We start from the raw sequence: 26,186 nt of genomic DNA on the forward strand, positions 1-26,186 counted from the left end.
AGCAGAGAGGGGGCTGGGGTTCATCTTGCCTGCGTCAGCCCCTGCTCCGCTGTAAGGTGCCAGACACATGCATTTGAGTCCGCGAGAGCGTAGGAGACAGGGGAGGGAAAGAAGACACGAGTGTGTTTTTTTAAAAAATTTATTTTGTTGGTAGAATCCCAAGTACACGGGCTGGACTAGGCAGCACACCCACAATAATCTATGACACATATTCCACTTTGAAGCCAGCTGGTATGATCGTCAAACATGAGGACGAGCGCTGGGAGGGGCGAGATTGTTCCGCTGCACACTGGGCACATAGGGCGGTGGGGTGTACTTTCTTTGCCGAGATCTAGATAGATTGCCGAGGATGACAAAATATGCTCCGCCACAGTGCTGTGCACATACAGCACCTACAGATACACCCTATATCTTATAAACGTGCAGCAAGATGAAGCATGTAATTTGTAATAAACGTGATGTCTGCTAGCATTCTCAAAGAGCATGTACTGGACCTTGGCTAAAACAGCTAATGAGAAAAGTGCAAGCCAGTACACCCAGCAGCCCCCGTCCCCCAACCCCGATGGGAGTGCAGATTTGATATGTGTCAGGTCCACCAGAAGAGCCCTGCCTGCTGAAACCAAGGATCTGCCATTTTACGCACAGCCGAACAGACTCGTCATTAACAACAAAAACTCCGGGAAAGCATTTATCCAGATTCATGACTTTCCTGAAAGTTCAGCCGAATATTGGGAACATAACACTTCAGTAGGACTGGGGTGACGGTGTGTTGGGGGAGCGGGGAGGCAGGTTTGCGGAAAGATGCAACATTCCACAGAGTAGAATGGAGAACACAAACAAGTGGACGAAGGTCGACGATGCGGCAGAACCGCTTTTCCGAAGAACCCCCTTTTTAAACTGATTCTCCCCCCACAGAAAGTTTCCTTTCTTACACTTTGGACAAGGGACATACAGTCCGGGGTCACAGGGAGAAAGAAAACGAATTAATAGTACAGATAACAATCCAAGGTGTCACGAAAATAAAGGGGACACGGGGCTGTTGTTAAAGTTTTGTTCTCTAGTAATTTGTCTCCTCTTTGTTGGGGCACACTCGTAGAAAGCGAATGCCGTGTGGGAGGGACCCCTCCTCCCCCACCCTCTCCGTCTCCCTTCCCTTCCTCCGCCCCCGCCATCCACTTTCCCTCCTGCACTTTTGTGACTCCGCCGTCCCAGGCTCCACCAAGTCGTTGATTGGCCGGGCGCACTTTCAGCACCAGACGCGAAAAAACAGAGTCGTGGTGAAGCTTTGTCTGTGCTGAAGGCTGAAGTTGTGGAGAATTTAGTCTGGAGTGGGCGACAGAGGGGGGCTTAGTCTGCGTGTCAGCAGAGGAGGAGGGCAGAGATCAGTCTTTGGAGGGAAAGCAGCGGTGCAGGCTTGAGAGCAGCAGTGAAGAGGTGGGCAAGAGAAGAGTAACCCTAAACGCAACAGCTACAACAGGGGTACCGGACCTGCTGCAGCGGAGAACACGGTTCCGTCCTCCAAGGACAAGTCTTGAAGCAGGGAAGAGGCGACACCAGACCTGCAGCATCCTTCCTGGGGTACGACGCAGCCTGTCGCGGGCAGCAGTCACAGGAGGGAGAAAGAGGAGGGAAAGTTTACAAGGCTGAAAATTGGAAGTTACCCGGACTCCCTTGTTCTGCAGAAGGGTCTCTGCCTGCTCCCCGGTTCTGGGGACCCAATGCGCGCTGGGCTCAGACCGCCCAGGGAGTTTGGCAAGAGCGTGCTGTGAGTTCTCGGGACGCGGAGGATGCTTTGGAAGAAGATGGGTGAGCGCAGCCTCTACCGGGGACTCCTGCCCCTCGTGTGCCTCCTGCTGCTCCTGCTCCGAGGATCCGGGGCCACCAACCTTAAGTACCGCATCTACGAGGAGCAGCGGCAGGGCACGGTGGTGGCGCGTCTCTCGGAGGACGTGGCCGCTCTGCTGGCCCAGCTCCCGGACCCCTCGGCCGTGCGCTTCCGCGCCATGCAGCGCGGTGGGCCACAGCTGCTGAGGGTGCGCGACGATACCGGCGAACTGAGCGTGGCCGGGCGCATCGACCGTGAGCAGCTGTGCCAGCGCGATGCCAACTGCTCGCTGCAGTTTGATGTGATCACCTTGCCCACTGAGTACCTGCGCATACTGCACGTGGAGCTGGAAGTGCTAGACATCAACGACAACGCGCCGCAATTCCCGCGCCCCCTGATCGCCCTGGAGATCTCGGAGAGCGCCGCCGCCGGCACCCGCATCCCACTGGACGCCGCCACCGACGCCGATGTGGGTGACAACGCGCTGCAGGGCTACGCGCTCTCCGGCGCAGACTGCTTTGGCATCGAAGTGCGTTCCCGCACCGACGGCGCCAAGTACGCCGAGCTGGTGCTGCTGAAGGAGCTGGACCGAGAGAAGCAGGCAGGCTACGAGCTGCAGTTGACCGCCTCAGACCTGGGGGTGCCCCAGAGGCAGGGCACCGCTGTCATCAAGATCACCGTGTCTGATGCCAACGACAACAGTCCGGCTTTTGAGAGGCCTTCCTACACCCTGCAGCTGCCCGAGAGTTCTGCGCCGGGCGCCCTGCTCATCGACCTGAACGCCACAGACCCCGATGAAGGTGCAAACGGGAAGATTGTCTACGCTTTCAGCAGCCACGTGTCACCACAGATCCTGGAGACCTTCAAGGTGGATCCGGAGACGGGCCACCTGACCCTGCTCAAGCAGGTGGACTACGAGGCCACCAAGTCCTACGAGATCGACGTCCAGGCCCAAGACATGGGCCCCAATCCTATCCCTGCGCACTGCAAGGTAATCATCAACGTGGTGGACATCAACGACAACAAACCGGAAGTGAGCATCAACCTGATGGCCGTTGGCAAAGAAGATGTGACCTACATCTCCGAAGCGGCGCCTTTGGAAACCTTTGTGGCCTTGGTCAGGGTGCAGGACAAGGACTCCGGCCTGAATGGTGAAGTGGTTTGCAAACTACATGGACACGGGCACTTCAAACTCCAAAAGAGCTACGAGAATAACTACGTCATTTCCACCAATGCCTCACTGGACAGAGAGAAGCGGTCGGAGTACAGTCTGACTGTAATAGCCGAGGACAGGGGCATTCCAAGCCTTTCCACTGTCAAGCACTTCACTGTCCAACTTAATGATGTCAATGACAACCCACCCCGCTTCCAGACAAACCGATACGAAATTGTGGTGGCGGAGAACAACTCTCCCGGAGCCTACATTACATCGGTTATGGCCACCGACCCAGACCGAGGAGACAATGGTCTGGTGACCTATACTATTCTGGACAGCTACATTTTAGGGAGCTCCATCACCACCTATGTGACTATTGATCCATCCAATGGGGCCATCTATGCCCTTAGGACGTTTGATCATGAAGATGTGAACCAGGTGGCCTTCGTAGTTCAGGCCAGAGATGGAGGCGAGCCACAGCTTTCTACCAATGCCACAGTGGTTCTCACCATTCTTGATGAGAACGACAACCCACCTATTATAGTGAGCCCTGCACTGAGGAACAACACTGCAGAAATCGCGATCCCTAAAGATGCTGAAAGTGGGTTCCTTGTTACCAAGATAAGGGCCAATGACAGAGACTCTGGCATGAATTCTGAACTTAGTTGTTCAATCACAGCAGGCAACGAGGACAATATCTTCATAATGGACCCAAAGTCATGTGATATTTACATGAATATAAGCATGGAGTCCTTTCCTTACACAGAATGGGAACTGTTTGTGACTGTTCATGATAAAGGAAGTCCTCAATTGAGTGCCAAAGCTGTCCTTAAATGCTTCGCCTTCGAACCTTCCTACACTGCTTCCAGCACTGAAGCCACCCACACAAGGAAAGCCTCTCTGGATGTCTCCATGATAATAATAATTTCTCTGGGAGCCATTTGTGCAGTCCTTTTGGTCATCATGGTCATCTTTGCCACTAGATGCAACAGAGAAAAAAAGGACACCAGATCTTACAACTGTCGTGTGGCAGAATCAACCTACCAGCACCACCCTAAGAGGCCATCACGACAGATCCACAAGGGGGACATTACGCTGGTGCCCACACTGAACGGCACCTTGCCCATCAGATCTCACCACAGGTCATCTCCATCATCATCGCCAACTTTAGAAAGAGGGCAAATGAGCAGCAGGCAAAGTCAGCACAGCCGGCAGTCCCTAAACAGCCTGGTGACCATCTCCTCAAACCATGTGCCTGAGAACTTCTCATTGGAACTCACCCATGCCACACCCGTCGTTGAGGTAAGACCATCTGTAAGTACACAAGTATCAATGCAACCTTCTATGGGTGATGCATTTTTATGTAAAATGTTTGTGCAAGTGTTCAAAACTTTGTAAACTGTAAGAGTGAAGTTAAAGTAAAGGAGCAAGTGTGAATCAATTTTCATAACTACTTATGCATTTGAGGCCCAGTCTCATGCCACGCATGCTAGATTAGATGCTTGATTTATTGTGAAAACTCAACAAGTTGTGGTGGTCTACTGAAGTTAAAAGAAAGATGAAATGACTGGTTTTGTACACATACTGACAAGGTACATGTTTAATGTCAGAGCAGCAGAACACACCAGGTGATCCACTGATACTTGAAAGAGAGCTTCAATCTCTTGTCAAGCTAGTCTTTTTTTCCAGTCAAAACAGTTGCACTGTGGAATAGACTCTTGTACTTTGGTATTTATAAATGCCTTCAATGTCTTAAAGATGTTCTAGTGGGTACTATGTTTTGTTCCTAAAATAAGAGGAAGATCTGAGATTTGATTACTTTTAAAATGATAATAGGTTAGAGCTTGGTGTGATTGGTGATGAAAAGACCTATGAATTGAAATTCGTTTCTAAAGATATATTTTTTAATATCCAGCTACTTGTATAACTAGACGAACCCTGTGTTCTACTTGTGTATTAACCATGAATGTGTGTTGTTACACTTATTAAGAGAGCAAATGTCAGATAGGGACTCTATGCAGTTTTATGTAGTGTTCAATAATTCTTCCTTAACAATGATGTTGTTTGCACGTGCAACTATAGATTAAGAATGTGTTGCTTAAAAAGGACATTCTCCAAACAATCTATCCCCTCTTCTTCCTACTTGAGGTCTATACTCCATGGACTTGAAGTCGCAGGCTGAAGATTCTGCAGAGATTTTCATAGTAGAGAGGGTTCGTTTTGCCATGTTACCTTCCTTCCGGCCTTCAAAACCTGCACTTCCGGCTAGTGCAGTGTTGAATGTTGCCTTCACAGGCCTTCCTTCCAGCTAGGCAATGCTATATGTTGCCATCACAGGCCTTCCTTTCGGCTAGTGCAATGTTATCTCCATGGGCCCTTCCTTCCCGCTAGTGCAATGCTGTATGCTGCCTTCACAGGCCTTCATTGCAGCTAGTGCAATGCAGTGCAGATTGGAATGTCTGGGGAAGGTACACTTTTCATCCTGAGTGTTGCCATGAGAAGCACACAGAAGTGCCTGGGGAGGGCAACATGGAGACTGACATGCCACTCTGCAAATTTTCGGAGGACATCAGCATCTTGACACTACTACGTCACAAGTTTGCAAAGAACGATGGCTCATTTCTGCAATGTTGATCACAACTGAATCCACATTGGCCAAGAACTGCAGCGCCCCACGAACTTTACATTAAAAATCACCAGGGAGGGTCTGGGGAGGTCAACATTCAATCCAGCTCGCACTCTGCATGCAAACGTCCGAAGTAAATGTCTATTCCCACAGACCTAAACATCTCGAAAATGGGCATTTATCGGAAAAAATATTAACAGAATAGTGGCCTCCTTCTGCCATGTTGGATTAGTGGTCTATCATCGTGGCTACGTGCCTGGAGTCACATGTGTGACCTTGTTGGGCAAGCATTTATTTGCTTTGCAGGCGCTACTGAACGTTACAAAAAGGAGAGCCAGAGGTCCTTCCTGAAGTCTGATAGGGAATTTTTATGTAATTATCTATGGTAAATGTCTTATGGCTTGGCTTCAGTAGCTTCAAAACTCTCCAACTCTCCATCAAAAAAGAGGTCGAGGTGCTGTGGGGAGGGGGGTGGTGAGTGGAAAGAAGGGCTTCTGTATATATATATATATATATATATATATATATATATATATACACACTTGTTTTAAAGTTAAGAATACTTTGCAACCACACTTTGCTTTCATGTCTTTCACTTCATTGTATACATAGGAAGCTTGCACTTGTTTGAAATTTAGAATTGTCTTATTAATATTGTAATATAACTATCTCGTAACCAGTGGGTACAATGTGTGTGTGAATGTTGCATTTGTGAAATATTTAATAAATGTGCGCATATGTAGAGAAGTAACCTTCAAAAGCATCAATGGAGGCCTTACTTTTTCATTCTGAAACTTATTATACCATTTTCTCATAAAGGTCTCACAGCTCCTTGCCATGCTTCACCAAGGCCAGTATCAGCCAAGACCCAGTTTCAGAGGAAATAAATATTCCCGGAGTTATAGGTGAGTTCCTAAACTGTACAAGCTAACCCCAAGATAGGACTACAACTGTATAAAAAGGGGTTCTATGTAATGTGTACTTGAACTCTTGTATTTTGTATCTGCAGATATGCCCTCCAAGATATGGATAAGTTTAGCCTCAAAGATAGCGGCCGGGGCGACAGTGAAGCAGGGGACAGTGATTATGATATGGGCAGAGATTCTCCGATAGACCGTCTTCTGGGTGAAGGATTCAGTGATCTTTTCCTTGCAGAAGGCCACAGAATTCCTACAGGTAACCCCCATTTACTTGTTTTTAGTAAATGTTAAATATTTCACTGAGTACTCCTACTGCCACTGCATTCGAGTCTCTCCATATCTTCTCTAGTTTTCTCTCCCCATATCCTTATTTTCTAAATAAACATCCTGCCCTGTTTCCTTCTTGTCTTCTGTTAGTGACTACCTTGAATTTCTAGCCATAACTTTATGTCATCAACCCTTTTTCTTCAGTTATCCTTGTCTTCCATATCTCTGAAATCTGTAATCAGTTACTCTTTCCATGTCCATCACTTTTTTTTCTCAATGCTTATCTCTTCCATCTTGTGTCCCCCCCCCCCCCTCCTTACAGCCTACTTTCTTTTATTCAGAATACATGGTGACATGTGCCTAATTCACCATGACATTTTTGAGATAATCAAACTTGGCAGTTCATCTATGTTTCTGATGAATGTGAATGTGTAAGAGGTTATTATGTACATCCTGCACAAACATATCCAAATGCACAAACCCAGAATTCAAAAGGAGGGCTTCTGTGCCTTGTGTGAGTCGAGGGTGGAAGGTTGTTGTATCGTCCCACTAGTTATTTGAAAGTGTTACGTGTGTGATGACTCCTCCTGCAAGTTTCTTGATCCTTTATGAAGTATTTGAGAGACTCTGTTAGTGTTGTCATGCCTGTTTCTTGGTCACAGAAAGCCTCCAAAACATAGGCCAACATTATCTCTCCAAGTCTTTATCACTCAAAGAAACTTATTTTTTCATAATATGGAGGTATAAGGGTAGATGATATTGCACAGTGGTAAGCATGCCCACAGTCATGCATCACCATAGGAAGGTCATGTCACACAGGCTGCACAACTGACCCTTAGGTGGGTGTGCACATCACTTACACTCACTTCGAGGTGGTGCAAGTGGCCGTCAAACGTGGATTTTGGAAGTTTGGGATCATCCCGAAATGAATAAATGACCGTCTAGAACTGGACCACTTCACATACATATGCACGACTATAATTGCAGTGCAGACTACAGGTTCTGGTAAGCCTCATTTGTCACTGGACATCTCAGTGAGTATCGCTTAATGTGATTAGTGAATGCCTACATCTGTGTAGGGTATTCCTTGAACATTTGCACATCCATTGTAGGCTGTTTGTGGATAACGTGTTTTCAAACTGTGACAGGCACATTTATATTTTTGTCCTCGCTGTTCTGTGTTTAGGAAGCTTGACTCTTAAATATCAGTTTGCTCACGTTTGTGCTGAATCTCCATTTTTACAGCTGCATTTGGCAGTTTGTGTTGCATATGTGGGAAGGCTCTGTGAACAGCCACTTTTCCTCAGGCTCATATTTTCCATTCATTTCACAGACCACTTTCGTTAACTCTATGGGATGTTTCCCAATCCACCCTCAAGGATAATTTTTGTGGTCTAGAAATTCTACCCTAGCTTGTTTTTCCAGTCTTTTGAAAGATAGTTATGGATTAGTGATGGAAACTGAACCCTGAATGGTAAATCTGACATGATCAGAAGAGTTGGCAAGCATAAGTCTTATGTGGAAAATATTTTGCAAAATACCAGTACAGGTTAGTGTATTAGCCTGTTGTAATGTGCACTGGACACTATAAAGGTAATTTTCACCTATGCAGTCTGTTAAAGAGTTTAACTGTACAGTTGAGTTAAATAATACCATTTAGTGGAGCCAGACAAGAGGAATAATATCGTGGTGGGGTGATGGGTATTTTGTGGGGAAAAAATCTACTGCACACATCTGTTCATGCTCCAAAGATCTTTCTACAGATGAGTTTACGTTTAGAATAAAAACAAGCTTTTTACATTGTTTCTGTTATTTGTTTGCAACATGTTCTTTTACTCACAAGCTTTAGTGTGACCTCATGTTATGGAATTGTGTGTATTCTATATCCTGGGTCCTATTTAGACACCACCACTTAAACCATTGTTTCATCGTTTAAAAAAGCCTAGAGGATTCAATTAACACATAATTTACACTTTGCATCTGAAACATTAATCTGCAATACATGTATGCTTCATTGCAATTTGTGGTAAAATTATGTATTAAAAACAATGTGACCTTCTCAGTTAAACCCATATGAGAAGTGATGTTACAAGAGTTTATAATTTACATGTTTGGTTGCATCAAAAGTTGGTCTTGTAAACTATGACAACAAATACATAAAACTTGAATGTCTGTTTTGACTGCCACTTTTAATAATATCAGCATAGGGTGAGAAATAGAATATGAGATTGAATGGAAGAGGAACCCATTATTCCCTCCTCCCTTTCTCCTCCCTGCTCCTCCTTTTACCTTCTCCCAGTTTTCCTCTTTCTCCAGTCCTTTTCTTCTTTTCCCATCTTTCTTTACTTTCCTAATTCTTTACTCTTTCTCCCTTTCAAGAATATTCAAGATGGTGTGTTTATATTGAATGAGTGATCAGTGCCATGAAAGGCCCCATGGTCCCGAAGTGATAATGCTGGCTGCTCGAGTGAGCTATATCAAGTATTTGGCCAGACTCACAGATCATGTTGGTCCCCCTTTTTGGCTGCTTAATCTTTAATACCAGCCCGTTAGGTTGCTACTTGCTATTTGTCCTGAAGAAGACCACATTTGAATGACTCAGTGGGGCCGAAACATTAACAATTTTCTAGCCCTGACCACTCATTTATAGTTGAACTACAAATAACCTGGAACTAGTACTTGTCTGGATGTAGATGCAATTTGTTCCAGTGAGTAGGTTCATATGTGTGTGTGTATATTGTCTGTGCAGTGTGTACTTTTTCACCATGGTGACTTGCACTGTGCCGTTACCAGGAACATCTTGATATCACTGTACTGTATATGCAACAGTTGTTTTTTATTTGATTTCAACATAAACGAAATATCATGAATATCCTTTGTTTATAAATAGCTGTGGGGACAGTTATCTGGCTGCTGCCACATATGGAATTAATAAGAAATGATGCAGACTGCAACACCGTATTTTTAAATGTACATGTGTAATTAAGGGTCGTTACCACTTGAGCTAGGCGAAGGGGGGAGGTGTTAAGGAATGGTGCTGGTGGGTATTAAACCTGGGTAGTAGTGGCATTATTGAGTTAAAACTAAATTGATTTGATCTCTTTTCGCTTTCTTTTCTGCAGCTGTCCTCTGTTTCAGCTCTTCCCACTCCCTTTGTTATCTTTCTGTTATGTGAGATGCATCTCTCATTTTTCACCTAGTCACATCACCCTCTATCTTCATCCCTTGAATCTTAAGCACTTTCCTCTTCATCATTCTCTCCTGCAATCGTCCCATTTTTTATCTATTCACCATCTACAGTTCTGGAATGTGTTTTTTTTCTCTTATCTCCATCCTTTCACACTACACATTTTATTCTCTGCCTGTCCTCTTCTTCCCTTTAATAAGACTGTTGTCCCATCAAACTGCCCCACTTTTTTCTTCTCGTGCCTTGCATGTGTTCATGCAGCCTCGTGCGTCACCCCTGCTATTGTTTTCATCTCATACATGTTAGTTTTCCCTAAGTGACTACTAGTAACACTGGTAACTGGGAGCAGACGTTCATGCAGATTATTGTTGACTAAAATGAACCATGTTCAATCCACTCCTAAGTGGGTTTCTGATATAGACATTCCATGTGTGTTCTAATACCTGTATTGAAGCTCATATCTGAACACTTGTGAGAGAAAGTTATCTTAGTGGCCCAGGTGAAGAGTTTGAAACAATGGCACTGAAAAATTGCACATGTTTTTAATACTGATTTTGTCATGTAAGTGGAATGCTGGTGTCTTATACAGACCACACTCATTGTGTGGCATTTGATGGCTCTGAAACCTCTATAACTAAGCATCACTTAATAAGATTTTAGCTTCAAATTAAGTGTACGTTAATTTGTTTACTTATTTCCAAAATTGAGGAAGAATACCAACAGTTTGAGAAGATATTCCCAAAGATATGTCTTACGTTCTTTCATTTTTAGCACTTAAAATTCTCACCAAGCCTGGCAAGGGGGCTGTGAGGATGGGTAAGTGCTAGAAAGCTTGCCCTTGCAATTGGAGTTTAAGTTGAAGGAGATGTTTATGCTTCCCAGCCTCCATAGATACCTATTTAGCTGTATGTTTTGCCCAAAAAGGAGATTGTGAGGTAAAGGGATAGAGCCATGCATGAGGGGCATAGCATTGGATCCTGAGTGGGACAAATTTGCTTTCCATCGTCCAAAACTTCCAATAGTGGGTGTGGTTAAACAGCTGTTACATGGCAACTGGGCTCTAGTTACAGATGATAATTCTGTCCAAGATCAGGGCACCCATGGATTGGGGATCATGGTGTACTGGTACGGAGTGGCAGTGGTCCAGCCGCATTCCTGAATGGCAAAATTGACCACTACTAGACAGGCACAGGAGATGTCCTGCCTCCTTTTTTAAAACTTCAATAGATTTGCACTCTTATATGAACATCAACAATGAGATTTAACAGCTAGTTAATAGGAAGGTCAACATTGAAATAGAATATCTACCATTAACTTAATTCCTCCTTCTTAGTACCTATGTGTGTGTGTCAGATGTATAACTGTTATTTTGATATGGTTACACTTCTGTCAGTATTGTCTATTCTAGTGACATGCCAGATCAATGCATCAGACTATGTAACAATACATGTTGATGTTATGCACTCTTAGGAAGGCAGTACCCATGCATGATCATTATTATTGTTCATTGAGTACCCAGAGTACATAAAAGGTACATATTGTCGAAATCAGATTTCCATTGGTTTGCCTGGCACAATTGTGGCTTTTAGTCTCAAAATTTTAAACTATAAAGTTTTGTGGCATACTGATGCAGTGTTTTTGATTTAGAAAATGTTTCCCATAGTGCACAAGAGAGAGAATTGATTTGCAGCAGAAATATACTTTGGAGGTCAGGTTGCAATTTGGTAACTCAAGGATGTGTTTTGAGGCTGGAAGAGCAGAACTTTAATCAGTGCCAGGGGAAATTATTTTACATTGATTTGCAAATTATAGAGTCCCTTCGGGTAAGACACATGGGCCTAATTTAGAGTTTGGAGAACTGGTTACTTTATCACAATGTGGCAGGCATTAAGTCTACTCTATTACAAGTGCATTACTTGCTGTTATGGCGCATCTTATAAGGCAGGTGGTTTGGAGTATGAGTTACTCCATCCCATGATGATGGATATCCTGTCCGCTTTTTTACCTGTGCATTATATCCAGGGCTGCTTAAATTATGTGATTTTGTGGTCACAGCTTTTTCTTCATAATTATAGATCTGCAGCGTTTGCCACAATCTATTTTGTGCTGTATAATCCAGAGGTTTCAACAAAAAACTGTTTTTAGCTGAAACAGATCAAAAGTTACTAAAAGCAAGGTGACACTGTTGCCTCTCATTTGGATGGCACTTTGAAAATGTTCATTGGTCACCTTTTTGTTGCCTTTTTTCAGTATTTGGGTGTCAGAGTGTACTAGTGAGGTGATAGCTGTGCGAAGACAATGTTAACATTTAAAAGCTGCAAGGTAACGATGTACTACTAACATTAAATGAGTCGCATTATGGTGCATAATTTGCCTTTTCTCACAGCATAATTCAGTCAACCCTTCTGTATAGTCTGGTCATTCACTGCCCCATAATTCCAGTGGCCCTGATTATATCCTGTGGTGTGTGTAATAAAGTGGGCAGGATATCTGTTACATTGTGACAGAATAACCCATTCATTAAATGCTAAATCGGACCCTACGTGTTTTCAGGGCCAGGTTGGTAAAATACATCAGAGATGCCCAGCACCTGTGGGTATCAGAATTAGCAATTAAATATTATATGGATTTGGGGCCGTTCACACATTTATTTTTGTCCGCTCTCAGGGCCAAGTGGAGCCACAGTGCACTGTAAAGTGATGACATTAAGTCAGTTGTGACGCAGGCAAACATTATAACTTTACAATATATTTTTCAAAATCTGGTTCATTCCTTGGCCTAGCCTCGTTCATTTGGTTTTTGGTACATATCAAGTTAAAAATTATTTTAATTGAAGGCCTCTTGCAGCCTTTTCACTCCTTTGCGCTGCCGTTCTGTGATTCCAGTCACCTATGCTAATCTCCCTCCTCCTCTGCTATTCCCATCATCCCAGCCTTCTGTGTGTACATAGGCATGCTGACATCTCACTTTGTAAAATAATGTCAGTCGTAGGGCAGTCTTTAGGGACATGCTGTAAACTCTAATCCACAGAGCCCCAAGGTGAATAACCTCTAAAATCGCCCTGGTCCCTGCAGGCCTGCATTGTTAGGGTCCCACAGATGGAGGCTGATTTCCATGTAGCAGCATGTTGTGCTGCCCCAAAGCCATCTGGCCTCCCATTGTTTTGTTTTCCCTTTCTTCGAATCCCCTCACTGTTAATGCCTCTGCCTGGGCTCTCCCCCTGCCCCCAGCGAGCTGAGCCAGGGCGACCAGTGCACCCCCATCAGGGCTGTCTGCATAATAGGCCAAGTGATACAAGGAGGAACATACTGGGCGGCAGATGCATTCTATTGCTGGCAGAAAAGTTGGTCTGCCATACATTTCTGACTGGTAAGACTTGCAGAGAACCAAGGCTATCAGGCAGTGATGGGTGAAACATGTTAGGTTCGAAGAAAATACCGATAGGACGAGGAGTAAGGGGCGTATCATAGTAAAACATTTGGAATATTACTTCTTCATTCACCTCCGAAGTGGCTTCTTTGTCTTTTATTTCAAAGTTTTTGCCCTTAATTATTTTCATGCCTTACCCGTGGTTTCTAGATTTGTTTTATACTCACTGGTGCAGAGGTATGTTAATTGTTGAAACTTGTAGTCATGCAGAAGTGTGCAAAATGTCATGTTTTTTTCTACAAAACCAACAAACAATTTGGGAAATTACACGTATTAAACACAATATACATCTCTGATATCCCAAGTGACTTCTCTCTTCGCACACTAAAGTCCCTAAATATACCTGCTGGGGACTGGTTGGAGAGAAAATGTCTTGCTCGGGCTTATAATGTCTGCTGCAAGAAGTGTTGTACTCAGACCACCATAAAGCGGTCAAATATCATGCCAAATCTCATTTTTTTGCAAAATGGCAACACTCCGGATAACAAGAAATGCACTAATAATACCCCGGGGGTGCACCAGTGTAACAAAAATTTGCACAATCCCATAGACAGAATCTTTAGAACATGACATAACTTGTGACAGCCAGTCGCACCTGTCACCCACTCATAATAATTTGTGTGTATTGTACATTTTCATGAACAAACCTACCCACCCTGGAAGCCAAAATGTCAGAAGAAGTGCAGCAGGAGGGCCAGAAGGGCCAAAGAGCACGCTCAATAGGAGATGTAAAGGGAAAGTAATGGGGACGGGGGTCGGGCTCCGAGGGTCTGCTCGCGAGGCAGTGGCAGCTGGACAGCGTATGGAGATGGATTGGAGGAGGGAGCGGATTGTTCTGCAGTGTCACAGAGAACAGTGCGAGGGCAGAGCAGGGCAAGAGAAGGACAGAAGGGGAGACATTTGGCTGGCTGGGAGCTGACTGAATGCTGAAATCTTTTCATACATAATTCACAGTGATCACTTCAACAGTTTTACCAGACGCTTCTAACTGCAATATATTTCCGCATCTGAACTCGTGATAAAATGTTACCCTGCCTTAACACAAAAAGTTTATTTGAGCCTGATTCTCACTGTAATTGGAAAGCGCGCACAGCACGCGGCCCAGTGTGCTCCTAATTAGCAAACAGGAATACGTTGAGTATTAGGCCATTCTGGTCCTTTTGCAGCAGACTCCCCCAATGCAGTTTTTATAGGAATCTGTGTTGATGTGTATTTTTTCCATGCTTTGATAGGCCTTCTTTCTGCAGTAAACTGGGTTATTTGCTGAAAGCTGATAAATTAATGGTTTTGTGTTCTTTCCACACAGCAATGAGACTCTGCACAGATGAATGCCGTGTTCTGGGACACTCGGACCAGTGCTGGATGCCTCCATTGCCATCTCCAACCTCTGACTATAGATGCAACCTCTTCATTCCTGGAGAGGAGCTCCAGTCCCCGCAGCAGCCGCAAGAGGAACCGCAGGAGCCACAGCAGAAACCACAGCTCGATGACGAGGTGCATACCGTCGACACCAACGAGAAGAAGAAGAGCTTCTCAACCTTTGGGAAAGACTCTGAGGACGAGGAGGCGGCTGATGTTTGTTCTTCCTCCCTCCTTTCAGAAATGAATAGTGTCTTCCAGCGCCTTTTACCACCATCCATGGACGCGTACACCGAATGTAATGAAGTGGATTGTTCCAATTCTTTGGAGCGCAAGAAAGGGCCCCTGGCGGCCAAGACTGTAAGTTACCCCCAAGGGGTGGCAGCGTGGGCAGCAAACTCTTATTTTCCGTGCCCCACAAACAATAACGTGCCGCCCCTGGGGATACATTCAGGTGTACAACCGTCTTCAAAATGGCTGCCAGCCATGGAGGAGATCCCAGAGAACTATGAAGAAGATGACTTTGACAATATGCTCAACCACTTTGGTGAGGGCAAACACGAACTCATGGACGCGACCGAGCTGGTTGCGGAAATTAACAAGTTGTTACAAGATGTAAGACAGAGCTAGTTGTTTTGAAGCTTTATTTTTTCCATATTTATGGAAAACTGGAACTATTGCGAAAAACTGGCATTGCCAATCAGTTGCATTTATCATAAATGTGTCCGTGTATGTTAAATATTAAAATATGTATTTTCGTATGTACACAATGCAAGTGTGAATATCCTTATTTGTATTTTAAAAATACATTTGTATCTTATATTTATGTGTAATTTAATAAATAAATTATATTTTTATACTCTGTAATGCAAGCATGTGTTCATACATGTACACATTGGCACTCTTTATTGTGACATTACATGATACACACGTACTGAACTATGTATACATGAAATAAATAATATCCTTGCACTATATTTGAAATGGAGAGTGTCCCTAACGAATTCACTTACATACACTCATTCTTTCCTAGAATTTCTTAATCCAAAAACTCATTTCAGTGTTGCATTCTGATAATAAAAACTTTTCACGATTTGTAAAAAGCATAAAAGTACTTCATTTTCTTCTTCCTCGGGAAATGGGATTGGGCTGCCAAAGGTAGAGTTCAGTATTTTTCAGTCTTTCTTGCATTTGCCTTGCTGTGTTTCTCTAAAAATTGTATTCCAGTTCATGAACCATGTTTGTGCGTGAGTCGTCAAAATACATACATGTTTAATGATATTTTAGGTCACCTGGATAGAAAGTTCAGGTTTATGCCACAACTCTGCACATTTGTATAAGCCTGCTGGTGGTAGTTACAAATCCTAAACAAACATGATTTGCTTTTTGGAGAGCACCACAGCTCGAAAGAACATGAAGGTCAGTAAGTAACCAAATAATTTAGAAATAAGTATGTTCCACTGTCATTTTAGGTAACGAAAGGGGGTCTTTACTATTCTGACGTCAGACACAATTTTGCTTTAAATTCACTTTGCAACAGATTGATCCACGCCCTAGTTCTGATTTTTTTTCTAGGCAGGCTGCCTAAAGCACAGAACCAAACTTTTCATGCTTTCTGGAGGTAAAATATTTTTTATGGGCTTCCAAGAACTTGAAAGGTGCTCACAGATTGCTTATTGCTTATCATTGGTTGACTTCACTTTCACACTCATTTGCTTCCTTTGCTTAGATTGACTTGCCTGTCTCTTGTGTTTGTCCCTTCCACAGAGCATAGCCTCTTTACCAACGTTTGGTCTGACTTGTGTGTTTCCACTGCTAACTTTTTGGTCAACTACTTTGTTCACTTTTTGGTCATCCAGCCCATGAAAGTATGTTTTTCAAGTCTCTCCCTCCTGGCTCCTCTACCCCACACTTCCTGTGGCTCTCTCCCTTGTATGCTGTGTGTTCATCTGCGTGATTCTACATGCCAAATTACCCCACGCTAATTTTTTCACTTTTTGGTCATGCAGCCCATGAAAGTATTTGTTTTTCAAGTCTCACCCTCCTGGCTCCTCCACCCCACACCACACTTATCGTGGCTCTCTCCCTTGTATGCTGTGTGTTCATCTGCATAATTCGACATGCCAAATTACCCCACGATCCATGTTACTCTCTCCATCAGGTGCTTCACCACTATCTGCTATGTTGTTCTCTTCCTTGGGGGCTTCTCACTCCCATGTGCTGCGTTCCCCCTCAGCCCCCCACTTTCAAAGTCTTTTTAAATTTTTTTTTATATTCCATTATTAATGAGGAGCCAGGCAGCAAATTATTATTTATTTAGCAGTCCCTCTCAGATTGCTAGTACAAAGTGGCATCCACAACATTTTGTGGCGGAAACAAGCACATGCATATGTTATTATGTATTCAGATGCCTATAAGCTGATGCCGCCACCAGTAGTGGCTGAAATATCACACCTTTTTCTCTTTTGGCCCAGGCTGCACCACATTAGCAAAAATGCGTTTTACCAAAAGGTCCTAAAGGTGAGATCTACTGGCTTTACTAGTGCTTTTTTTCACTCCTTTTTTCTCAGTACTGCTCAGGCAGATCTTACCCTAGTTCTTTCTCAATGAGGGTGATCAAGGATTCCAATAAGATATTCCTCTCACATTATATGTCAATTGGTACCTCTTTCCAAGAGTAGAGCTAAAACTCTCATTTGGAATGACACAGCCAGCACACGTGTGGAAAGGTGGTGAACGTCCATCCTGGGAGAACATAAACTTTCAACTCAAACACAGGGAGGGTGTGCTGGTGGCACTGGTTCATGTTTATAACTAGAGCCTAGTAGATGCTAACATAATTGACCCCAATGTTATTGTCCAAATTCCAAGCAAGGCAACCATGTAGTAGCTGGGTTAACTGTTACGTTCTTACTGCAGCCTCCTAGTGCTTTGAAGCTCCCTCAGAGCACAGGGATGGGTAGGAGAAAGACATCAATGGACAGGGAAAGAGTAGGGGGGACTTGCGAATAAAAAGAGCTGCCCCAAAACACACCTGCAGGAGGTGAGGTAGTCGAAATCTGAAAGCTTGAGCAAATGTAACACGATTCACTGTGGCTCAAGTCATTGTTGTCTATGGTACTATTAGTTTCACGCGCCTACACTCCTTTGCCTTTCTGTTCTAATGTTTCTTATTATTACCGTGGACCTATTCTGGTGGTGGCATTTCCACTCCTCTCTCTTTCTCTCATTTACACACATCCACTCACTACAGCAACCCCCCCCCCCTCCAATTGGCCGGGAAAAAAAATGCCAGCTCCCATGTTTTGATAGAATTTAGGTTTAATGGGACTCAGCTGTCAATCTATTTAACAGATATAACTAATCAGCATACTTTAATTAATACATATTCCACGGGAGCTAAAATAAACCTGTCAGAAGGCTATACACAGAGATCTGGTGTTGTGATGGAAAGAGCAGCTACTTGTCATCTCTCAGGCCGCACCACTGACGAGATGCCTCCCAGCTTGAAGCATCAGCGGGAGAGAGGCATGGCCGATCATTTTTAAGGTGAACACGAGCATAATACATGACAATTTCATAAAGTTCATCTTTTTATACCAGTGTTCGTAAGGTCACAACTCCTTAATTAGCTTAACATTTGAGAAGTGTGATGTCAAGTAGCACATTTTGACCTCAATCGAGGTGTATAAAAGACGGTTACAGCCCCAGTAGACCTGTTTTGAGAAAAAAGTAACTCACACGCAGCTGTAGATGTTAGATTTGGAATTAACTTCAAAAGTATATGGTGGGTTGAAAATTCGATTAATTAATTGTCATCGTTGCAGATTTAACCTTCATGTGAAACATAGTCAAGCATATGCGTCCAGAGCACAGATGTATGGGGCAAAGGACCCTGAAGAGAAAAGGGGATGATGATCTGTGTATCGGAAGCGGCAAGGGGACGTACGGTGGAGGGAAGGAGGAGAAGACAAACATTAAGGCGGCGAATGGACAGAACCCCAGAGCTGTTTGTAAAGAACGAGTTGTGGAACAAGAAAAACAAATAAATGAATTAAAAAGCAAAGTGACACACACACAGCTACATTGTCCCAAAACAAAAGGCACATTTCCATATAATAAATGCTGCATTTTCCCTTCCTGCAATTCGCTTATTTAGTACTTATCTCAGTAGGCAAGTCAGAAAATACATAGGGAGAGCAGAACGAGAAGTATGCTCCTGGACTAAAACTCAGAGCACAAGCCAGCCTATTGAAAGAGATGACGTGTAACTCACACCAAAGGATATTTTTAATTTTTTTAAGTTACCAATCAACCATCTTTTGGCAGAGTAATCTGTAAAACCTTAGCCTCTCCGTATAATCGTAGCCTCTCTGAGCATCACCTTTGAGGATGGTTTAATGACTTTACTCCATGTACCAATTCAAAACTTGGCCTCAGCAGTTCAATTGTCTTAATGTATGTGTGTATGTTGGCGCACAGAGAGAAGAAAGACAACTTGAAACCTGCATCATACTTGTGTCTGTTCCTCACACACTTAAATATACCAGGATTAGCTCACCAATGGTCAATTTAATAAAAGGATTGTTTCAGAATAGCTTAAGATATGGCTCCAATGCTGCAGGCCCATATTGTACTTCAGGTGGACCTAGTAGAAGAATTATGCTGTTGAGGGTCCAGGCTCTTGACTTAGCTGTGGCCCAACATTCAAATGGGACCTGATGGTGGCCCTAAGTCAAGTATTTGTCAGAAAATAAGTTTGAACGCCCCCTGAGTCTCCTACCAGTATTATACCGAAAAAGACATAATTCATATTTAACAGATGTAGCGCGTACTGTATATTTCAGGGTTACCTTATTTTTTATTTATTCTGTGTCCCTTTCCTGACACAACAACACGTGGAACACAAATTACTGCTGCTATGCATTTCTGTGCTTAGAGACCTATTTTGCCACCGAGGAATTCTATTGGCTGTCGTCTGCCTCAAAAGGAACTTCTCTCCCTTTCCTCACTAAGCATTCCTTCCATTTGCTTTGCTGACTATATAATTTGCGGACACTCTGAAATCCAGCAGGACATATTAGACTGACCACTCAGCATCCTCATGTTCACAATTCACCAACACCGTGCAGCATGCAAATCACTCTCCCTAAAAACGCAGTCATTATACAAAACCTTCATTTCCAAAGCCAGAAGAATATTGCAGTCATGCTCCATCACACGCAACACGGAGCAAAAGCTACTTAGCTAGTAAAGTGTTGCTACTCCACCTGTACACCCAATATACCATATAAGCTGGCCGCCTAAACCTCCAGGAAATGCTTGCTAAAACATACCATATTCTGTGTTAATACAGCTCTCTAGGTATGTAACACAAATAATGTGTAACATTACTAAAGTTAAAACACAGGCAGTGAATAATGATGTTGCTGCACAAATTAAATGGCAAAGTCCTTTGCACAGAGAACCATGCATATAGTACTTCATCACTGCATCATATGATCTAATCATCATATCAGCGACAAAGCACAGACACTGGGCCATATTACACATAGGGGACACTTTTCCGATTTGTGCCACAGTGCACCTTTAAAGAGGTGTGCCATGTGCAAACAGGGAAAGTGTGCCCTATGAGAGTGAATGTGCTGCGTCCAGTGCAGCCTCATACTCGTGCTTCCCTGAGAAAAGAGCCTTCAAGTGAAATAATAAGCTGCTGCCCCAAAGCCTCTCTGTATTTCACTGTGCAGGTGACAACTAACCTGCACTTTAAAGAGTGATTAGAGATCCCTTTCCATGCAGGTGCAGTGAGTGACTGTAACCCGCCTGCAAGAAGGTGTCTGGGGGGTCCATAGCGTAGTGTCCTCCCGAGTCTGGGTACCGACCAATAACTACACCACACATGGAGCTGTGTATTACATGTCTTTATTTTTCAGTGTGCAACCATGAACTCATAATTCTAAACCTGCATTCACTTCACCATGTCCTAAAGCTGACAGCATCATTCTATGGTCCTTTCAGGATGCTAAGGGTTCCATCATACATTCTCACAAGACACAAGATCACCCCCTCTTTTAAATAAAAAAAATTAGAATTGTATACAATATATACATATTATAACTCTTCAATGAGGCTTTTTAGCACTTTGATGACTCATCCAGTTCATATCTTTGGAAACTGGGAATCAGTAATGAGAGTGTCCATGATCTGCTTCAATAATGTAGGAGGAATGGTCGCCTGGGATTCTCAAACTGTCCTCTCTGGACCAATCTCTACATTGATATTAGCATCCAATGAGCACTGAGCCACATGTTTGAAGTGTGAGGAATCTCAGGAGATAGATTTTCCTGCACACTGGGTTGTCACCACGTGCCCTTTGCTAGTTTTAACATGAAACGGCTCGGCATCAAAAGGAGCATCAGACTTACATCTTTGTGCTGACGAATGAGCACTCAAGCTCCTCGAGTGAGGACAATGTTTTTTGCATGTCGCCTTTTGTCAGCATAGGCCTTCATTTTCTGTTTATGATTCAAATCTGTTGTTCGAGTCTCTGTTTCAGGTTTTGGTCCACTGAGGTAACTTGGCTCTCCTAAACATCAACATTGCAGGGCTTTTACCTGTGGTTGAGTGAAGAGTTGAGCGGTAAGCTTGTAAAGTAGAATTCAAGACAGTCTTCAGGTTGAGCTTCTCTAATGTAGCACACTGAGCAACTTTCTTTAACATACTCATGAAAAGTTCAATGAGGGTGTTAGTCTATGGCCAAAGTGGAGTGCTCTCCTAATGCTCTCCTAATGCTTCACATTAAGCAGATTGATAACATCTTTGAATTCACTTCTATTGAATGGTGGGCTATTGTCAATTTAAAAAATCATAAGAATGCCCATGCTGTAAGGATGCCATCTAATCTCTCATGCTACTGCCCTGAGTGATAGACAATAGATCTTCAAATAAGGGGAAGCATTAGGTGATATCCATTGTCAAGTTGCCCGAAAAAGTCAACAGCAATCCTTTCCCAGGAATGCATTGGCAACTCTGGCATGTTCAAGAGGTGTTGAGTAGTTTTTGGTGACAGGAAGTTACATAGATGATGGGTTTTCAGTTCTTTTTCAACTCTTTCATCAACATAAGGAAACCAGACTCAATCTCATAGAGCTTGTTTAGTGGCAACAATTCCAAGATGTCCTTCATGGACCACTTCAATCACTTGCTTTTGCAGAATCTCTGAAATGACAGTTGTTTAACCCCTCAGGATATATCCTTCTTGTGTCACTGACAGTTCATCTTTGACATTTTTGTACTTCTGATACATACTGTCACTGGTCTTGTAGCCATAGACCCCAATGATCAATTCATGAAGGCATCTTGACTTTTGGATTGACAAAGATAGTCAGCAGTGCTTGATGGTCTGTCACAAGCTTGAAAGGAACATATGGAATTGTTCACAAGCCAGCATAATTGCTAACCTTTCTTTTTCAGGTTGTGAATAAGAATGCTCAGTGTGGGGCAAACTTTTACTTGCATAGGCCATAATATATCTTCGAGCATTTGTCTGTCTGCTGTCTTGTGCAAGCATGGCACCTCACCTGACTGGGCTAGCATCAACAATTTCTGTATGCAGCTTTGGATCAAAATATGCTATTTCAGTAGCTTTTCCAATAGTTTGTTTAATTCTCTTAAAATATTTGCATTCATGTGACCAGAGAAATTAAACTTTTTTTTTTGTTAACTCTCTCAATGGAGCACTCACAGTGGTAAAGTCTTATGTATATCTGGAACAGTAACTGGCCATGCCAGGTAATGAACATAGCATGGAAAAATCTTGTGAGGGATTGCAAGTTGACAACGCTTGTACCTTAGGTGGATCGGGTGTCATACTCCGTCCGACAAGATATGTCCAAAGGACTTTGGCTTTGTCTTATTAAATTCACATACCCCAGCATTTAGTACTAAACCTGCATCAACAAGTAAACAACACACTTGTCTTAAAACGCATTCATGTTCCTTCTGTGTAGCTCTGAAAATCAATGTGTCATTCATATAATTGAAAGCATTTACAACAGGTTGTATGAGACACCTAATCTCATCTTGAAAAATCTCAGCAGCTGATGACGCACCAAAAGTTAGGGGCATATTTAAGAGCCCCTACTGCCTCTGTAGCATCACTTTTTGTGACGCTCCGGTGGCACTAAGCACTGCTCCATATTTACAAGGAGGTGTAATCCCGCGTTACACCTTCTTGTAAATATGGGCCCCTCTGACGCAGTTTTCTGAGTCAGAGGGGCGTGTAATGGGTGTTGCTGTGGGCATTCTACTGCAACACCCATTGCTTTTGACACTGTCTCAGATTTACGAGTTGTCATAAACCTGAGGCTGCACCAAAAACTAACACCACCCAGGGGTGGCATTAGCATGGCAAAACGAGGAGGAATGCTTTTATTCCTCCTTGTTTTTTGCTTTTTCTATTTGTGCTGCATTCTGTAGCACACATAGAAGAAGCAAAATGCCATGTTTACATGCACGAAGGGACACCTTCCTGCACATAAACAATCACTAAAAATTACGTTTCGGTACTTCTATGTGTGCTGCATCCTGCAGCACACATAGAAGTGCCAAATTGAATTTACAGATTGTTTATGTGCAGTAAGGGCCACCTTCCTGCACATAAACAATCTATCCCCCTCAACGCAAACACCTTTTCACTCTGGTGCAAGGTTGCCTGTGTTGGTGCTAGAAAGCTTAATTCAGCACCAGCGCAGGGGGAAACGCAGGGGTGCGCCGTATTCCTCTAAATACGGCACACCCTGGTTTTCAATAGTGGCGCAGTGTGGCACTGCTATTTTTGGTGCAGCACTGCGCTGCACTATTTTAGCATAAATCTGGGCCTTAGTCGTGTGTATCGAAACAGACCAACATGTGTAGAAAAGATTGTAATGTACCTGTAATTCTTCTTGAGCTCCAACTTATGATATCCTTTATTGGAATAAATGTGAGAGAAGACTTTTGCATCGTTCAATTGTGTTATCATGTCAGCAATGTGCTGACCTGGATGTCATTCTTTTTCAGTTGTCTTGTTCCCTTGACAAATATCCACACAGATGTGTATGGCTCCTTCACTGTCCTTTTTGAGCACTACTACTATGGGAAAAACCAAAGGCATCGGACCAGCAGAATGCTCAATTATATCATGCTTAAGTAGTGATTCAAGTTCATTTTCAGTAGCTTCTTGTAAATGAAATGCAAATCATCTGTGTCTGAGCAACAGGACGAACATCCTCATTGGTGCAGCTGTACTTTCAGAGTCTTAAGCTTTCCTAACTAATGAAATAATGAAGGTCACTGACTTACTATTTTATGCTAAGATTCATACTGTAGTTCACAGATATCAGTCTGATATCAGCAGCTGTACTGAAACTGAGTAGGCAGAGACTTAAGGCTGTATGTTGATGTTTGTGAATGGACGCTGGCACTTTTGTTTTCTTTTGCTTCATAGTCACTACAAATGAGCCTTTACTTTTCAAAGCTGTCAATGCAGCCCATGTGTACACTTTTGTTTTTCATGGCATCAGTCATGGTAGTGGACATAGTTAATTATAGTTCTCCTCAGGCATAATACTCATGGACACACTGCTGTTGATGATAAAAGGTTTTGCACAACCATTTCTTTTCAGTATAATCTTTGCACAATGTTTGAACAGCTTAGGTGCTTTCTCATGTCGACTTTTCTTTGACTTTTACTTCTCTGCACATGCAGCCAGTCCAACGTGTGCAAATTCTTCTGAGGTAAACATTGACATTGCACAAACTTCTTCTTCACTTTCATGAACCACTTATACTGACACACATTTTGATGATGAGTTAGATCATGTGTACTCACAAACTTTTGGCCGGGGGCTAAAATTACAGTCTGGTTTGTGGCTGAGAGCCATGCCGATGGGCCTGTGGGGGTGGTAGGTGGGGCCAAGGGGCAGGGCTACTGGTGTAAAAAACATTACTAGACAATGCAGTATTTCGAAGCCAGATGTAAGTACAAAGCTAGATATTTTGACAATACATTTTAATTATTTAATAGTATTCTTTAGAGGCATTGCATAGTAATCCTTGCTAAGCAGATATTCAGCACAGGTTTAACTGAGACCGGAAAATAGGTACATCAAAGAAAGATATACTAAGAACTTATTTTACACTTCATGTCTCCTAATAGTGTCTTATAATCTGGTACTATGTCTGAAATGGCAATCCTTAAGAGTTGATCCAGGTATGTCTGTTAGCTTATTTCTGAGGTTACTCTTCAACAGTCCCATTGTGGAAAAAAAACTTTCACAAACATATGTTGACCCAAACATACAAATTACTTTCTGGGCCACTGTAAAAAGAACAGGAAATTTGTCAGAATGCACAATGTTTCAGATTTCTTCTGGTGCCTGCCCCAAAAAAGATGCTTCGAGAGCTACCACTTTCATGGGACTTCAGGTGGAAAATACTATAAATAAATATCGTAGGAAAGATGCAGTGCTCGAGAATCCAACAGAAGCACAGGTATAAATACCTCTTCCCTCTCCACATACATGAAGGCACGCTTATAAGCACATCAGGTGCATGCACACTCAAACATAATTACACACAGAAGTCACACTTATTGCTGCGCAACCTGATGCATGAAACTGCAGCTTAACCCATTAGAACCCTGGCAGATGCTGTGCACTTCAACTACCATTACTACCGTTAGGCTTCAGTTTCTAATAATGCAAATAAATAAAAATGTAGGCAGACTAGAATTACGATCAGTGCTTAATTTGTACTTGTTGATTCCGGTACAGAGCACCAGCACTTATTTTTGAAGGCTGGGGCATATTTTTCTGCCTCAAGCATTTATTCTGAGCAAAACGCACATATGGGAAAGATGGAGGAAGAGAAAAACAAAAAAGCGTCACAAAGGGAGAAAGCAGAGAGCTGCAAGAGGGAGCTGAAGGGGGCAGGGAGTGGCTTTATATGGATTGAAGAAGCCCAAGATGGCTTCAGGATTAATGTGCCTCAGTATTCCATGTTCGCACATTTAATTGCAGCAGCTGCATGTTTAAGAGGAGGGATTTGGGCACCGGCATGTTTTTATTTACAAATTAAACACTGATTACGATACAGCCCCGACCCACCCCCGAACCTCTTGACCCACTCCCCAAACCCACCAACCACCCTGAGCCCCTGACCACCCATAGGGGACCAGATCGTGGGGGCTTACCTTTAAATCAGGAGACATTGATGCAGGTGGCGAGGGTAACGGGAAGCTTCCAAAAGACTTTTCAAAAGTCAGCTGACTTTCAAAGGGTCTTTGCACCCTGCTACCGCAAGCATGTGATGTCACCCTGGCTCCAGCTCCAGGGCAGGAAACACAGAAGAGGGCCTGCTCCATGCTCCAGCGGCCC

At 43.3% G+C, this 26,186-nt stretch overlaps 1 protein-coding gene across 2 annotated transcripts; it reads left to right on the forward strand.

The window, feature by feature from the left end:
* Positions 1 to 1,228: 1,228 nt before the first annotated feature.
* Positions 1,229 to 15,753, forward strand: PCDH18 (protocadherin 18). 2 transcript variants are annotated; one of them, XM_069242113.1, is made up of 4 exons: positions 1,229 to 4,283; positions 6,427 to 6,512; positions 6,617 to 6,783; positions 14,717 to 15,753. In XM_069242113.1, exons 1-4 carry the CDS (start codon positions 1,788 to 1,790, stop codon positions 15,397 to 15,399), a joined length of 3,432 nt encoding a protein of 1,143 aa, XP_069098214.1. In that variant the 5' UTR covers positions 1,229 to 1,787; the 3' UTR covers positions 15,400 to 15,753. The 2 variants fall into 2 exon arrangements, with proteins under 2 accessions (XP_069098214.1, XP_069098206.1); XM_069242105.1 differs by having other exon boundaries at positions 1,243 to 4,295.
* The last annotated feature ends 10,433 nt before the right edge of the window (positions 15,754 to 26,186 follow it).

The sequence above is a fragment of the Pleurodeles waltl genome, chromosome 1_2 (assembly GCF_031143425.1).
Source record: "Pleurodeles waltl isolate 20211129_DDA chromosome 1_2, aPleWal1.hap1.20221129, whole genome shotgun sequence".
In the NCBI taxonomy this organism is placed as follows: Eukaryota; Metazoa; Chordata; class Amphibia; order Caudata; family Salamandridae; genus Pleurodeles; species Pleurodeles waltl.

What these genes read in the sequence shown, in the direction of transcription:
- PCDH18 (XM_069242105.1), top strand. Translation starts at nt 1,788, where the DNA reads ATGCTTTGGAAGAAGATGGGTGAGCGCAGCCTCTACCGGGGACTCCTG. An exon ending in TCGTTGAGGTAAGACCATCT is followed by an intron (nt 4,296 to 6,426) that starts GTAAGTACACAA and finishes TTTCTCATAAAG; the next exon opens with GTCTCACAGCTCCTTGCCAT. An exon ending in AAATATTCCCGGAGTTATAG is followed by an intron (nt 6,513 to 6,616) that starts GTGAGTTCCTAA and finishes TTGTATCTGCAG; the next exon opens with ATATGCCCTCCAAGATATGG.